The 15,781-nt window shown below is 52.9% G+C and overlaps 1 protein-coding gene across 3 annotated transcripts in view; it reads left to right on the top strand.

The window, feature by feature from the left end:
• The window catches only part of NTN3 (netrin 3), a 31,542-nt gene extending 27,240 nt beyond the window's left edge, over window positions 1–4,302 (top strand). For all 3 annotated transcript variants that reach the window (XM_053957682.1, XM_053957683.1, XM_053957681.1), the window contains 2 exons: window positions 3,555–3,629; window positions 3,884–4,302. In XM_053957682.1, coding sequence (XP_053813657.1) covers window positions 3,555–3,629; window positions 3,884–4,212 — 404 coding nt within the window. In that variant the 3' untranslated portion in view covers window positions 4,213–4,302. The remainder of the gene's footprint in view (window positions 1–3,554; window positions 3,630–3,883) is intronic.
• The last annotated feature ends 11,479 nt before the right edge of the window (window positions 4,303–15,781 follow it).

The following is a 15,781-nucleotide window of genomic DNA, read 5'->3' as shown; positions in this document are numbered from 1 at the left end:
ACATTGTTCAGGGCTGCCATGCTCAGGTGCTGGGCTTCCCGCCCTCTCCCCATCCTCCTCCACGCTGGGGTACAGTCCCTGGGTGTGTCCAGGCTTTTCACTGACATTGCCATCTTCTGCATCACTTTTCCCAGCTTTCTCCTGCCTTTCCAATTTTCCAAAGCCTTTGAGGTCCAGCTTTGATGTCTGTGCCTGAGCAACTGACTGGCTTAGTGATGAAACGTCCTGGGTCCACTTCTCATAATTTTTATTATTATTATCTTAAAATATTTTCCACTTAGTGGAAAAAAAAATTAAATCCACGTTCCCCATTAGCAGAATTAAAAAACTCGTGGAGCGCAAAACAGGGCTTTAAGGGAATTCAAAGTAAGCAGTAAAAGATTTCCAGCCATAGCACCTGATTAAGTTACATCTCTCTTAAAACAAAATATTCCTTTTTTTGAAGGAGAGGAGAAGTAAACCAGATGTACAAACCTGCCACCTCTCACACACATGCTCCCCCCAGGGATGGGGGAATGCCACGCCAGGCCAGTGGCTCTGTTTTTCAGCTGCCTCCTCCCACTCTGCACCTGCAGCATCTCCCAGGGATGCAGCAGTGTTAGAGCTGAGGCTGCAGCATGGCCCAAGGATACATTTGTGCCTGGGATGGAGCTGTAGTGAATCCCAGGGATGCAGCAGTATCAGGGATGGGGCTGTAACCCATCGCAGTGATGTCTCAGGCTCAGAGATTGCTCTGTAACTTGTCCCAGACATGCATTAGTGCCAGGGATGGGGCTGTAGCATATCCTGGAGATGCAGAGGCATTTCAGGGTTTGTGGGTGCACTTTCATGCCATGGGCTCTGTCAGGTCTCTGCTGACCCCTAGCCCTTCTGTGGGGCTTGGCTGCCCAGTCCAGCTGCACAGACACAGCAGAAAGGCAGCTAAAGCAGCTCTTCTCCACACTGCCCTGCGGAATGTGTAAAGCCATGGGCTCTCAGGGCCTGTCTGTGGGAGCAGCCCCATCAGACACTCAGCATCCCAGGGAGGATAGAACCATGCTCCATAGCTGTGTTGTGATGGGGACTGAGTAGCTCCCAAGCAGAGACCTCCCATGGCAAAACCCTGCAGGAACAGGACAGGATGCTCAGGGAGAGGCAGTCTGGGGAGGTGCAGGCAGAATCCTTCTGCCCTGACATCCCTTGCCACATTCCAGCCACAGCACCTGTGTCTGCCCCACACCCAGTGATGGAGGAGGCCATGTGCTCAGGGCTAAGGCACGGAAATGTTTCCAGTTATTTGGACTTTTTTTTTTTTCTTCCCAAGTTTCTTAGATAAGTGGAGCAGGAATTGATTCTACATTTGAGGAATGTTCCTCTACAGCACAAAGCCGTGGTTTAAAAAAAACCCTAAACTAATCCTAAATTGTTAATTCCCAACACCATTTTCTGGCTCCTTTGAATCACAGTGTTATTTTGTTAATCATGAGCAGGAGCCCAGGGCAGTTACAGGATTTCTTTCTGCTTTTCTTTCACCCCCATTGCCAAGGGAAGGGGGTGGCAGTTGGCTGAGGCTGCCCCACAGCCTCCTCCTAGCACACATCACCCCACACTCCACTAGCCCAGCACCCATCATCCCAGCCCAGGCCACGCTCCAGCTGAGCCCCCAGGCCATGCCACCCTCCTCCCCACAGTGCCCGGTGTCCATGGGCAGGCCTGTGGCAACTGGTGCCAGGTGCAGGATGGTTTCTGTGCCCCTTTGCCTGGGGAGGAAAGGGGCTCCTGTCCTGATGGGCGCTCCCCAAAATAAGGTGGGAGGCTCTCCCTAGAGTCCCTTTCATGGAGCAGGAAAGGGCGGAGTGGTGTGTCAGGTTGGGCCTGTGGCCTGTCTCAGGAGGTGCTCTGGGGTCTGGGATGGGGCTGTAGTGTATCCCAGAGAGCACAACAGGCTGAGGCTGCAGCACATCCCAGGGATGCAGTGGGTGAGGGCACCTTCAGTGCCACTGCCCAGCACTCCAGCACACTCCACCTCCCTATATGGAGAGGCCCTGAGCCCCCTCTGTAGCCACCTCGGCTCTTTCAGGTGAGGCAGCAGGGCCAAGGCAGCTCTGCCAGCCCAGGCAGAGGGGCAGTGTGGCAGCATGGGGGGCTGAACTGAGAATCAGAGCTCATCCCCCCTCTGCCAAGAATTAGCTTAATGCTGCACTGCTTCTATCACTGACAAATTTGGAACAGGTGGGATGAAGTCCCAGATAAAAAGGAGCTGGGCAGAGAGGAGAACAGCAGAGCCCAGGGTGAGTTTGTGCTCCTGGCTTCTTTTTTCCTCATTTCTCCACCTTCCCTTGGCAGAGGGCTCTGTTATTCCCTGTCTTCCCCCGGAGCTTTGCCTCCATCCCCAGTGATCACTGTGGCAACCTGCAAACAAAGACAACTTTAGAAGCTGCTGGCTCTGTCCTGGGACACGGGGCCAAACCAGAGGGAGAACCTGCAAAAGGCAGAGAAAAGAAGAAAGATGGGCTCAGAAAAAAAACATGCTATTTGGAAAGAGACAAATTGAGATGTTCAAAGGAAGATGGCAGGGTAAAGAAAGAAGGAGAACAGGGCTGCTTCAGGCAATTGTTGGGATCAAAGGCTTTGGGAAGGAAAGAGGTATTCCCTGCCCTCCCTCTGCTTGAGATGCAAATCTGGAGGCTTTAGAAATGCACAGAAAAAAGCTTCCTGGAGGACAGGAGCCTTGGGGGACAGCAGGGTGGTGGAGGACAGCCTGGTGGCCTCCCCAGCCCCTCTGGAGCAGCCTGAGCAGGGGATGCCTGGGCAACAGGAGTGATGTGGTAGAGCAGGGCCACTTCCCTCACTTGTCTCCTTCCCACAGCCTGAGTCCCCTTCCCACTTGTGGGAACCTACAAGGCACAGGTCCCTGGAGGGGCTACCCCCTGAGCGTGCTTCCCACCACTCTGGCCCCTGAGAGCTGAATCACTCTGAGGATCATGACCCCCTTGGTCTGGTGTCACACCTGCCTTTGGATCTGCCCCCTGTGCAGCTGATTGTGGGACTGGTGCCAAATCCTCTTTTCCCACATCACCCAGGACTGCCGGGTCACAGCTGTTCTGTTGACTCTCTTTGGCCATGGCCCCTGCCAGCCCTCCATGGAAGCCACTATCACTTCCCCTGCACTCCTCCCATCCATCCCTTTCTGTGTCTGGAAGGAGTCTCCAGGCTTCCTCCACTACCCCTCTGCTGACTTATCCTGCAGGACACCGTCACCAAAAGTGACAGAGTCTGCTCAATGCACCCAAGGCCACCTGGTTCCTCTTCCCAGTTGATGTGGCATCAGCCATTCGTGCTGGTCTTTGAGCCCTGGGCCCTTGTGAAGTGCCAGGGGAGCAACTGGACTCAACAGACCCCTGTCCCCAGCAGTGCTCAGTCCCTGGCTCAGGAGGAGTCAAGTACCCACCACCTTCTGCCAGGCTGGGTATTGCTGCTGTCCCCTCCACCCCACTCCCTCTTCCCCCATGGTGGGATGAGTCCCCACGTGCCTCGAGCCCCTCGGTGCTCAACCCACTGTTCTTCTGCCACAGACTGCGACTCCTACTGCAAACCAGCCAAGGGCAACTACAAGATCAACATGAAGAAGTACTGCAAGAAGGACTATGGTAAGGACCTCCAGCCTCCCCTGGGCTTTGGCCCACAGGCAGATGAGGGCTGGCTGTGGGTGGGGCAGATGAAGGCATCCAGGGGTTGGGGGACACTTCATATGGAGAGAGGTCTCCAAATGAACCGTCCCAAAGTTGCAATGGATGAGGCAGGTGGGGCTGCTGGAGAAGGGCAGTTCCTGTCCCCAGCCTTCCTTTGGGGGAGCAAGGCAAAGCATCCCCCATCACTATGCCTCCCCCTTTTTTCCCCTCAGTGGTCCAGGTAAACATCCTTGAGATGGAGACAGTGGCCAACTGGGCCAAGTTCACCATCAACATCCTCTCTGTCTACAAGTGCCGTGACGAGCGGGTCAAGCGTGGTGACAACTTTTTGTGGATCCACCTGAAAGACCTGTCCTGCAAGTGCCCCAAGATCCAGATCAGCAAGAAGTACTTGGTCATGGGGATCAGTGAAAACTCCACTGACCGGCCCGGACTGATGGCCGACAAGAACAGCCTGGTCATCCAGTGGCGGGATGCCTGGACACGCCGCCTTCGGAAACTGCAGCGGCGGGAGAAGAAGGGCAAGTGTGTGAAGCCCTGAGGGGTTTGCACCCACCCTGTCCCCCATGCCCAGCCCCAGCCCAGCTGGGCGCTGCCCACAGACTCTGTACATATATATAGTGTGAATGGACTCTTTGTCTATAGTGTATATTTTGGCAATGGTTTCCCGTTGTGTGCGTGTGCATGGGTGGGTGTGCGTGTCAGTCCTTTTCTCTAAGTGTGTATTAAAAATAATGCAGTAATGACAAACCTTTAATGAGGAGCAAAGTGGAGCGAGGTCCTGTGGGTGCCTGTCACCTGAAGGCGCTTGAAGGAGATTGGTGTCCTGCTCCAGGCATTCTGGAACTCATTTTCAAGGCTTTTGTATTCCTTTTAACACAGTTGTCTTCTGCCCAGTGCTGACATCTCAGTTGATAGCTCTCCCTTCTCCAGCACCCAGGTATGATTCTTCCTCACTCTGAAAATGTGCTGCTTCCAGACCTCTCTCTGCCTTTCTCCTCACCCAGGAGGAACAGGAAGTCAGAGTCTTCTGTCCCTCATTCCGATATGCGGGCAGGCTGAGTGGAAATTGTCCAGTGCTGCAGTGTCCAGCCCCAGGACCTCCACCAGGAAGGACAAACGAACTTTTACAAGGCCTTATTCCCCGGTGACCTTGGGCTGACATGGACCAGTGCTGCTAGCTGGGGCAGGACCTGTGCGGTGCTGCAGTGCCATAGGGAGAAGCCAAGCCCTGGCAGTGTGCTGGTGGCCACTACCAGGCAGGACTGTGTCCACCAGGGAGAAAGGGACAGACCTGGCAACCCCTGGTTGCCACTGTCCTGGTGCCTAGTCCAGACAACCCAGTGAAAAAGACCTGGACACACCATTTTCCCCTCCCATGTCCACCTGCTCTGTCTGAACCTGAGCTGGAGTAGCCAGGCTGACCGGAGCCATCATGTATAACCGATCATCCATCCACCCAGATCTATGTGCCTGTATTCTCACCTGGTACTAACTGACATAATTCCACCTGTTTCTTTTGAGATGACACCAAGTGACCATCTGTCTTGGTGTGCATCTTCAGAGCTGGCCAGACTGTGCTCTCCTGGGAAGAATTGCTGTGGCCAAGGCTGTCCAAGGAGATGCACAAGGCAGAGGTGACAGGAAGAGAGTTTTCATTGATCCACCTCTAGGCTTTTATATCTTCTTCACCATGTATTAGTCTCTGGTTAAACAGACACCAGTATCTTCCCATGTTGAGATTGTAGTAGTCTTGGCTTAATAAATACAAATAGAAATAATAGGTGCTCTGATAATAGATATTCATTTCCACACAAACCTTGCCTTGCTTATTGAATGGCTCAGTGAGGGGTTGTAGCCTAATGGTCTTCCATTAAACTTTACCATTTCCAGCCCATGGCAGCTTGTGTGGACTCCCCATTCCAGGGTGGTTCTTCCAGGCTTCAGCATCCCAGGGTAGTGCTGGAGCTTCCAGCTAAACAGACTAGTGGAGCACTGTTGGGTTTCAGGACAAGGGAATTTGGGGAGTGAGGATCTAGGCCCTGGGGATGTCTGTGTGGACATGCAGGTGCATTGGTGAAGCTGCTGGAGATGCTGGAAGTGACATTTCAGAGCTGTGGAGGGCCTGTAGTGCCATTGTTCAGGTCCCATGGGTGCCTACAAAGGGCATGGGCAGAGGTGTGGGGAGGCTAGAAGCTGAGGGGTAATGGGTATGTGGGACCACTTGGGCTTGGATGAGCTGATATTATCCCCTCTCCCTACACAGACCCTCTTCCCTCCTCTCTCTGAGCTGAAAGGACCCTCCCATCCCTGGCTCTTCTTGTTTGGAATGTCACAGACTATTGGCCTCTGCCATGAGATAGCTCTTGATGTAGTTGGGCCACCCAGTTCTCCTCTTCCTCCCACGGCTGCTTTCACCAAACTTGCCCTTGGCTCAGGCTCACTCCAACCTCATGCACCCAACAGTCACAAAACTGTTTGGGTTGGAAAGTACCTCAAAGATCACCTTCTTCCAAGTCCTGCCAGGGGCAGGGACACCTTCACTAGACCAGATTGTTCCAAGTCCCATCGAACCTGGCCTTGGACACTTCCAGGAATGGGGCAGCCACAGCTTCTCTGGACAAATGCAGGAGTCCTCACACAGATGTCAGTGGTGGAACACCCTTTGGGTGTGCAAGGACAGGACTTTCATCAGGATCATCCCTCAACATCACTCCATAGGGTGTGGGGGTTCTCTGACCCCCCCCCCCTTCCTCAGCAGCCACAGCCCAGAAGGAGCAGGGCAGCACCTCTGTTCCACAGGCATGGATACTTCTCAGAGCAGGGCTTCAGCAGCACGTGGTTTCTCCAAGCAAGGAGAGGCACAATGTGTCTGTGTTCCGCAAAAACACTGGGCACAGCCTTCTCAGGCAGGGAAATCCAGGGTTTCCTTTGGGACCTGATTTGGGACTGAAGTGGGGTACCTAAAACTCTTTAAGGAATTTGCTGATTGGAGTTCTCCGTTTATCTTCCCAGCAGTTCTTCCCTCTTCTTTCACCTCTGCCATCTGTTGAGGAAGGATGGCTCCCATCTGGCACCTCAGTGTCATGCTGGGGCAGATCAGAGATGCCAGAGCAGAACCACCACCCCATGGTCTGTGCTGAGGAGAGGAGTTCTCTCCCTCTCTCCCTCTCTCCCTCTCTCCCTTTGGCTGGGGAATGTCCTAAAATCCTGGTTGAAGGACTGGAGGCAGACACTCTGCACTGAGTCTAGACTGAGGAAGACACTCTTCACTGAATCTGATCCCTGAAGGACTTTTCCTGACTTGTCTTTCTTATGTCACCTCCATGTCCAAAGCAAGAATTCACCTTTCTTATTCCTCTCCCTCTGCCTGGCACGGGAACTGGGGTCTGCACATGGGTTTGGCTGTACCTGGGTCACTGTAGCTGGATCACCCTGAGCTGGTGCCAGGACACCAAGGGCAGTGGAGGAGGCACCATGGATTTGCTCAGAGGTACTGCTCGTCCTGCCCTATAGATCGGGCTTGGAACACACACCAGCACAGGCATCATTTGGTGGAGGGCTGCAAATCCAGGGGTAGTTCCACATCCACCAGCATCCACCCAGCCCTGTCCACCCCTTTGGTGGTGAGGAGTGCTTTACACCACTGGGAGCAGCCAGAAGCCACGGGTGACACAGGGCAGGGGGCTCAGGTGGCAGCAGGATATGTCACACAGTCCTGGTGGCTGCAGTAAACAGCCATGGGCTTTGCAAGGGCAAGAGAGAGAGACTGCAGTGCAAGCTCTGCTTGGCACTACAAAGCCGTGTATTTTCCAAAATAGCTCTTCAAGGAAAAAAGTATTAATTCAGCAAAGTATCTGAAAAGCCTTTGGTGTGCTCTGGTGCACTCCCAATTCCTCGAGCACGGATCCCCCTCCCCTTGCAGCAGCTGGCCAAGCTCAGTGTGCCAAGAAGCCCCGTGCTGGGACCGGCTGCTGCAGGCGGTGGATGCCGGCCCATGTGGGAAGGGCCAAAACCACCACGCACATTTCCATCCATGTTTTTTTATTTAACAGGTCTTTTCCCAGTATTCAGCTGGGGCAAAGTATTTGGGACACAAAGGCAGCGGAAAGAGAGGCCAAGTTTGCAGTTTCCCCCCTGCTTTGGGACTGAATTTTGCAGCTGGTTGAAATTTTTCTCATTTCAAAACACCAGTGGACATCTTTCATGAAAGCCCAGAATTTGGCCAAGGAAAGACACAAAATGTGAGAACACTACAGAAAACTCAATGCTCTTTTTCTGTATTGTCCAGCCAGCTCCACTCACGAGAGATCACAGGAGTTTGAACAGCTGAACTCCAGCCTGACAAATGGATGTATGTGTAGAGTATTTTCCATCATTTTGCTCTTGGTAACCAAAGTCCACATAAATAAAATTGACTGCATCAGACAGGAAAACACATTCCTTAGGTGAAATGGGATCAAGCAAAGAGCATTTTGCTTGGCCAGCAGGGCACAGCTCAGTGCTGGGGTGTGGGAATATTCTTCCTGGTGAAGAGCTGAGCCTCTAAGAAGGGGCAAGACCTACATAACGTGACCTCTGTCATAGTCTGACCTGGTCTTGCTCTCCTTGTTCTCCTGATGCTCTCTGGTACACAGAGCAGCTTGTGTCCATGCTACCATGCAGATCCAAGTGGATCTTAGTAGTGGCTTCAGCTGTCAGTGAGCAGTGATGGTGGCTCTGCCAGCCCATATTCTTCAGGCTTCAATGGTTAATAACATGGACAAGTCATACTTTGCCACCTCTGGACATGGTACTAGGCAACTGTGGCCTGCTGCCACTCCTCAGGTGTGGTGACCTGTCCAACCAACCACATCTTGTCCAGCCAACCAGTGCCACATCCTCTGTCCCATGCCCTTGGTACTGCAGCACTCTGTCCATCACCCCTTACCCAAGCATGGTGTTTTACTTGGCACTTTCCAACCCTCACAAGTCTCATTAACATCCTAAATTTTGCCTCCTAAGCAAAGAAAAGCCTCTGCAATTCCCAGCCCTCCTCCTGTTGTCCCAATCTCAATGAAGGCTCTTTCACTCACTTAGGCTCCTTCCCGAGGGGCTGTAGGACCAGGGCAGGGCACAGTTTTCCCACTCGTGACCATGTCAAACAAGCATTTGGGGAATTTAGTTGCTCCAAGCCCCTCCTGTCCTTGCAAAGCTATGAGAAATGTGCTGTTCTTCAATATGCCTAGTGTATGTTTACTGGCCTTGGGGACACTTATTACATCAGCATTAATTACCTGTCATTCATTCATTTGTTCATGTAGTCCTTCATCCAACCTATCTCTTTGTTCATCTTTGCAAGGGCACAATTCACTGGTTAAACACATGCTCCCCGTGTGCACAAGATATGCAGCACCTGTGTGGGGTCTGGGGGCATAGGGAGGCAGGGGGCTCAGTTCAGCAGGGCCTGAGGAGCAGGGAGACAGCTTCCCCCCTCGGCTGTATTGGGGGAACATGAGGAAACCATTAATCGATGGGCTGGCCCAAGCCGTGTTTTCCTAAGGAAGAGCCGAAGACGGGGAACAGCTGGGGTCAGCGGGGCACCATCTGGAGAAACCCATCAGCTCCCTCCTGCTGGGTTTTTCCTACCTCAGTGGCAATGGAGAGGATGAGGCAGGAGGGAAGAGGTGTCCCCAGCAGCGCCCTGCTGCAGCCCCAGACCTGCATATGCCCTGAGCTGGCTCTGAAGCACTGCTGTGATGTTGCTGCCAGCAGCACAGGAGTCGTGGCACAAAGAGAACATCCACCCAGGGGAGCTGCTGCCCCATCAGAGCCATGCTGGTACCCCCATGTCTTGGGATCAGCATCTTTGTGCAGAAATCAACAATTTCTCTGCATGGGGCAGGATCAGACCCTCAGCATCCATCAAAGCTTATCCTCTATTTACACAGCCACTGTGAGACTCAATAAACAGACAATGTTTTCATCTTGGACAAGATGCTCTACCACAAAATCTTGGAGAACCAGCCTCTCCACTGTCAAAATAAACACCACACACTGCTTCCTCCCCCCACACACCCACACGATGGGAAACCATCAGCTGTGCAGGAGCAGGGAGAGGTGGCACTCCCAGAAGATGGCTGGTCCTGGAGGATTCCCTGTCTGAGAGCAAGCAGTGGCCAGCCCAGGCACACACAGTCACCAGCTGATCCCTGGGTTGGCCACAGTCCTGCTCACAGCACCAGGAGTGAGGAGATGAAGATGGGCAGAGCAAACCCAGCTCAGCACATTCGAGGAGTCTAAAAGTGCCTGGGTTGGGTCTCTCCCTGGCACTGACATCACCACAGAGACTTCTGCAGCAGCAGTGGTTGAAGCCCAGTGCTCCATCCTGTCTGTCCCCTCCTGTCCCCTGCCTGTGTCCTGCCAGACAGATGACAGTGGGACCAAGTAATCTCCAATGTTTAAAGCTCCAGGACTGTGCTATGGGTCACTAACCCGACCTCAGGGCCATTTGCGGCTTTTGGTATGTGGTGACTCTTGAGTGTCCCTTCCCAGCCCTGCTGGCCACCCATGCTGTGATCCCTGTGGCCCCGGGACAGGGTTGGCGCTGCTCAGGTCACTGTCCTGGGAGCCCTGGGTGCTCCCCGTGCTGGGGCAGCTGGGGCAGCTCATCCATCAGGAAACCCAGCAGACCACAACAGGCTCTAGCTGGCCTCTTGAGCCAGAAATGAGGCGGCTTTGGCCAGCACACATATACAGACTGTCCCTTTTCCAGCAAAACCAGATGGCACCTGGAGCTGGAAGTGAGGCAGGGTGGCCAAAGAGGGATCTTGGAGTGGCTGGGCAGTACTGCCCCCACACCAGCAAGGCTCAGTCATTCCCGTGCCCTGCCCAAATCTGAGCCACTGGCAGCAGCCCCCAGGATGCTGGTCCCCACCTCCACCTCCATCCCCATCCCTATCCCTTGCTCCTCACTCCCTGAGCAATCCCTTCCTGTCAACCTGCTGGCTGTAGGGGGAAATTCCTGGTCCTGACTGTTATGCAAAATTAGATCTCAGGGAACGCCTGGTGAAATCGTGGGGCCTTCGTCTGCTCTGGGTGCATTCAGACTTTTCCCTGGCATCCAGTGGGATGGCCATAAATCCCCACTACTGCCTCCAAGTCGAACATTTCCTCCGAGCCCCATTATTAATTTTCTGAAAGATCCCATAAACCCCCAGATGGAAAAATATGGAGATATTTGCACATGTGCCATAAAACACATTGCCCATCTATTTCAAATGGATGTGGCAATATATAAAACATACTTAGGGCATGAGCCAGGTTTCACGGTATTTAAACAAGGCAGCATGATGTAATTGGAATTTACAGTGTAAGAGCAGATTGAAGCTGGGCCGCGGGTGCGTACCATATATCTTGGATCTCCTGAAAATCTGGCCTGCTCTAGAATGACAAATACCTTTTGTACTTGTCACCTATATTTTAAGTGGATGAACAGCTCTTTTCACTAAATATAATAGTTGGAAAATATTTTTTTTCATCTGAATTTCAGAGCCTCTCTGGAGAGGAGAGATCTGCCCTGTTCCCTGTAAAGAGTGTAATTCCTAGGGATGCAGGTGTCTCAGGGATTTGTTTCCCTCGTCCCCCAACCCAGAAGACTCCTGTTCCTGGGAAGCACAGTGCCACCACCTCTCCTACTGCATAGCCTCGATGGTGGGAGTGAGGACCTCAGAGACTCCATGGTGTGGGGTAGGGATGAAGACCTGCTTCCCATAGCCACTGTCCAAGGCCAGATTGGATCAGTCTCTGACCAACCCAGTCTTGTGAAAAGTATCCCTGTCCACGGCAGGGAGTTGGAAAGGGACATCCTTTAACGTCTCTTCCAACTCAAACTATTCTATGATTCCCTGGAGCAGGAGAGGGTGGTCAGCCTCAAACACTGCTCTCCACTTCTGGGAAGAGCACCTGGAGTCCAGGGGCTGCTGGCAGGGGCACAGGCAGGAGCTGGTACAGGAGAGAGCAGCCAGTGGAAGAGGTGTCACCGTCAGGTCCCCAAAAAAAAAGTTGTGGTGAAGCCTTTCAGGTGCCTCCACCTCCCTGCAGTGATGGCAGTATCAGGGCAAGAGATGGGAACCCCTCCACAGCTGGGCAATGGGAGGTTGGTGGGAGAGTAGGGGATGTTTAGGGACCACCCAAGCTGTCCCCATCACCAGTGCAAGCACCCCTCTGCCACCCATCCCAGGACAGGGGGGCAGATGGGCACAGCAAGGCTCCTCCCAGCAAGGTCCTGATCTCTCCCTTCTCAGACCCCCATTGTGCTTTCCAGTGTTGGGAATTTTGAAGAGGTGATGGTTGCTAAGGGGCTGCAGACACACCACTCTGCCTGCTGCTCCTTGATGCTGACCCAGCTGGGAGAGACCCGCCGACACAGACTGGAATCTGCACCTTGGCATAGGAACATGGTGCCCCATGGTAAGGGCAGGGACATGGTTATGGGCCCTGTCCGAGGGGCAGGGTACCCCACGGCCTGGAAATCCCCCTCAGTTCCTCCAGTTAAAGGGAAAGGCAAAAAAAGGGAAAGCTAAAAGACACTAAAGCATAAAAATTTGAATTTTACTCATAGATGTACTGGTGTCTCCATCCCAGCCATTCTCCATCCTAGGCACTGGTGGGATGAGGGTGCAGAGCTGATGGTGGTCTGATCACCAGTCCAAGCCTGCCAGGGTGCTGCAGGGCACTGGGGTGGTTGTGGGCACACAAAGGGGTCCTAGGGAACTCATCTGCAAGCTGAGGACAGCGAGGAGGAGCAAGGAGACTCAGCACAGAGTCCCCTGTGCCTGCCAGCTTCAGGCAGGGCTTGTGCATCTGGTCTGCTCAAACTCATTGTCCCTCTCTCCACCCCATTTGAGCATTCAGAAAGTTTGGATGAAAAACTTTTGAAAAATTAATAAATCAAATCCTTCCTTTCCGGCGGGAGGAAAACCCCTCCAAAAAATGTCAGTTAGAAATAATCCAAGTGATTTGTTTGGAAAATTTTGAAGCGCAGGTCCTCCTGAGAGCCAGAACGGTCTCTCGGCCTTGCTCTGCAGAGCAAGGAACCAAGAGCCAAGACCCTGCTCCAGGGCAGGAAGCCTGGATGCTCTCACAGCCACGGCTCAAGCTGGAGCCCAAAGGAACTGAAAGCCACCTGCAGCCCAGACAGGACTGGGACCACACGAGCCCACCTGGAGCCTCCCCAGGGCTTTCCAAATACAGAGATTCAGCTTCAGGGAACTGGGCCAGATACTGAGGAGAGTGACAGTCAGCTGGCTCAGCTCAGGCAAACTGGCTTTTTCAGAGAGTAAAACCAGTTGGATTGGAGATTTCCTAACCAGCTCTTGACAACCAAGCATGGAGCTGGGCATGGATGAAGCATGGGACTGGTGTAGGCTACCTGCTGGTGTGGAAACCAGGCTACTGCTCCTCAGCAGCCCCTGAGCTGTCATCCCATGGGGTCTCTTCCTGCTCCAAAGCTCCAGACAGAATTCCTGTTCATGAATGAGCTGAACTGCTCTGCAGAAGCATATGAGCAGCCATTAGCTGGACGGTACTTGTGGTTTCTCAAGATCTCCTCTATCATGTTCTGACGGGCTCTTACTGCCAGACAGAAGGTCTCTGAGGGTTCCTCGTGAGCTTCAAGTGTGTACAGCACAGCAGAAACTGCTCAGCAAGGTTGTGTGTGTGCACCCCCAGCTTCCAGACCTCTTGGAGACCCAGATATCTCAGAGGATGTTGAGAATGAAAGCTCTCTGAAAGCTGGCAGCCTTTCCATCATTGCCACGAGGGAGGCACCTGGAACTTCCCAGGCTGGGGATCTTGGGCCTCACCAGGCCAAAGCATCAACCTCACCTGCTGAATTTTTGGCTTTCTGCTAATAATGGAATGTGTCCTGCAAAGGGCTTTGTGCTGAGTGCTGGCAGAGGTGTTTGGCTCCTCCGGGGCTCTGGAGCCAGTGGCAGGTCTCTCAAGTGGGTTAAATGATGTAGAGCTGCATTCTACCATCCTCACTGCCTCTAAATGGCACATTTCTCTGAGGTGAGCTCTTTCAGGCCTGTTGTGGCCATTCACAGGTTGTGATCAGGTCCTTCTCTAGGCTGACAGCAGTGGTCATCCAGTATTTTGGCTCTTCAACTCAAAGGGGAACAAGAAGGCAACAAAATGATCTTTTCTTAGCAGGAAGAGGAGAAAGCAAATAGTTTCAGTCCCATGGCTTTACCTAAAGAGTCTACAAACAACCCTTCTACCACAGGAAGGGTGGGATTGCATGAGGCTGGGAGCATTCAAATCCAGACAAAGCAGCTCTGACAAAAGGATGGAGCTGGAGGTAATGGCTCAGGAGGGGATAGTGTGGATAATGGGGATAAGCACAGCGCTAGCAATTCTGTCTGAAGAGATTGCAGAGGTGGCAGCTCTAGGCCATCAGACGCCCATGAAGCCCTTGCCTGTGTGGCACACGGTGGGAACTGACACTACAGGCCTGACTAGCACATTAGCAAGAGTCAAGGAACTTGATCAAGAAATCACGTTTCCATATATCTGGATCATCCTTTCATGTCCTCACTGCCCTCCTCCACCTTTCTCTCATTCATCTCTCTTGCTTTTGACCTCTCCCCTCCTCCCACCAAACTTTCTCTTTTCCCAAGTTTCTTGCTGTTTGGCTGCTCATTCTCCCACTTCTGTCAGGGATGATAAATCACCTCTACAGATGAGCATCATGAACATACCAGACTCATCCTTCTTTTGACCTCCTCGGCTCTGAGTCACTTCCAGGAGGTAAGAAGTGGACCAAATTACACTGGAGCAGGGATAACCAGTCAACCTATTGAAGTAGGAACTAGTCCATGTCCCTTTTTTTCTCCAGTCACAAATCCTGTCCTCACCAGTCCTACATGTGTAGTGAAGACTGCACATACCTCTGGCCATCATGCTGTGCATCCAGCTGCTGCACCTCATGAGGAAGAGATGCCCATGCAGACGTACCCCTCTCTTTCGCTTGATCTCCCTCACCTTGCTCCCCCCTTTCCCTTCCCCCAACACACATCTGCTCACATAGTTCCAGAAAATTTGTTTCATATCACCATTGAGCCGTTTATTTCTTTCCAGAGAGTTAAAAGCCTGTCTCCCTTGATTTAGTGAGTCAAGAGTGTCTAGGAGGGAGCGGAGAGAAGAAAAGAATGAAATAAATAAAATAATGAAAAAAAGGTCTTGGGAACATCTGGAGTTGCTCTTAAGCAAGACGCAATATTCTTGGCCAGATGTTGAATGACTGGCTTCTACTTGGGAAACGTCAGCATGTCAGATAATGAAATCCCACCCGACACCCTCTTCCTTAGCTTCCTTCCCCTCTTCCTTGTCCGGCTCTGCTTGTGCTGCCCACATATCCCTCTGGCATGGCACCAAGAGGAAGGGGTAGTTTTTCTGGGACCTCGATGGGTGTCACTGTGAGACACCAAGGGGTCAAGCTTGTCAGTTTGAAAACCACTGATTCACCAAGAAGAGGGCTGTGGAGAAGCTGGGTGAACTTGCAGTGGTGCTGCTTGCACTGGATAGGCAGAGCCAGGCAGTGGAGGAGGCATCTTCAAGAGGTTCCAAGGAGCTGGGAACAGAGCTTCAGCAGGCAAAGCCATCTGGGATCTCTGGCAGCAAAGCTCTGCTGGAGAAGCAAAGAAAGACTTTCAGTCCTTTGGTGAGCACAGCTGAGCAGACAGCTGCCAGCGAGGCAGGGAGGGCACCAGCACGCTGGAGGCCATGGAGCCGCTTCCCTGGAGGAAGGAGATCCCGGACACACCAGTCATTCTGACTCACCAGCATCAGTGCAAATGACTGTGGGGACTTATACCAACTTCAGAGCTGCCTGGGGGAGCAGGGAGAGCGGGTCAACAAGAGCTGGTGTAGCCAAGGGGATGACATCCATCCTGAGCTCCATGTCCCACAGCACAATGGGAGCTGTCACCCCTCCTGGCTGGACCCGGCATAGCTGCCCGAGCACTCAGCTCCTGGGGGTGCCCCTCTGCAGCACCCTGGATGTGGTCCATCGCTCCCACCCTGTGGTGCCCATCTGTCACTTGAGCTGGCACATCCAGCAGCACCAT

Source organism: Vidua chalybeata, chromosome 16 (genome assembly GCF_026979565.1).
Source record: "Vidua chalybeata isolate OUT-0048 chromosome 16, bVidCha1 merged haplotype, whole genome shotgun sequence".
Taxonomy (NCBI): Eukaryota; Metazoa; Chordata; class Aves; order Passeriformes; family Viduidae; genus Vidua; species Vidua chalybeata.
This window is presented reverse-complemented; position numbering and strand designations above follow the sequence as displayed.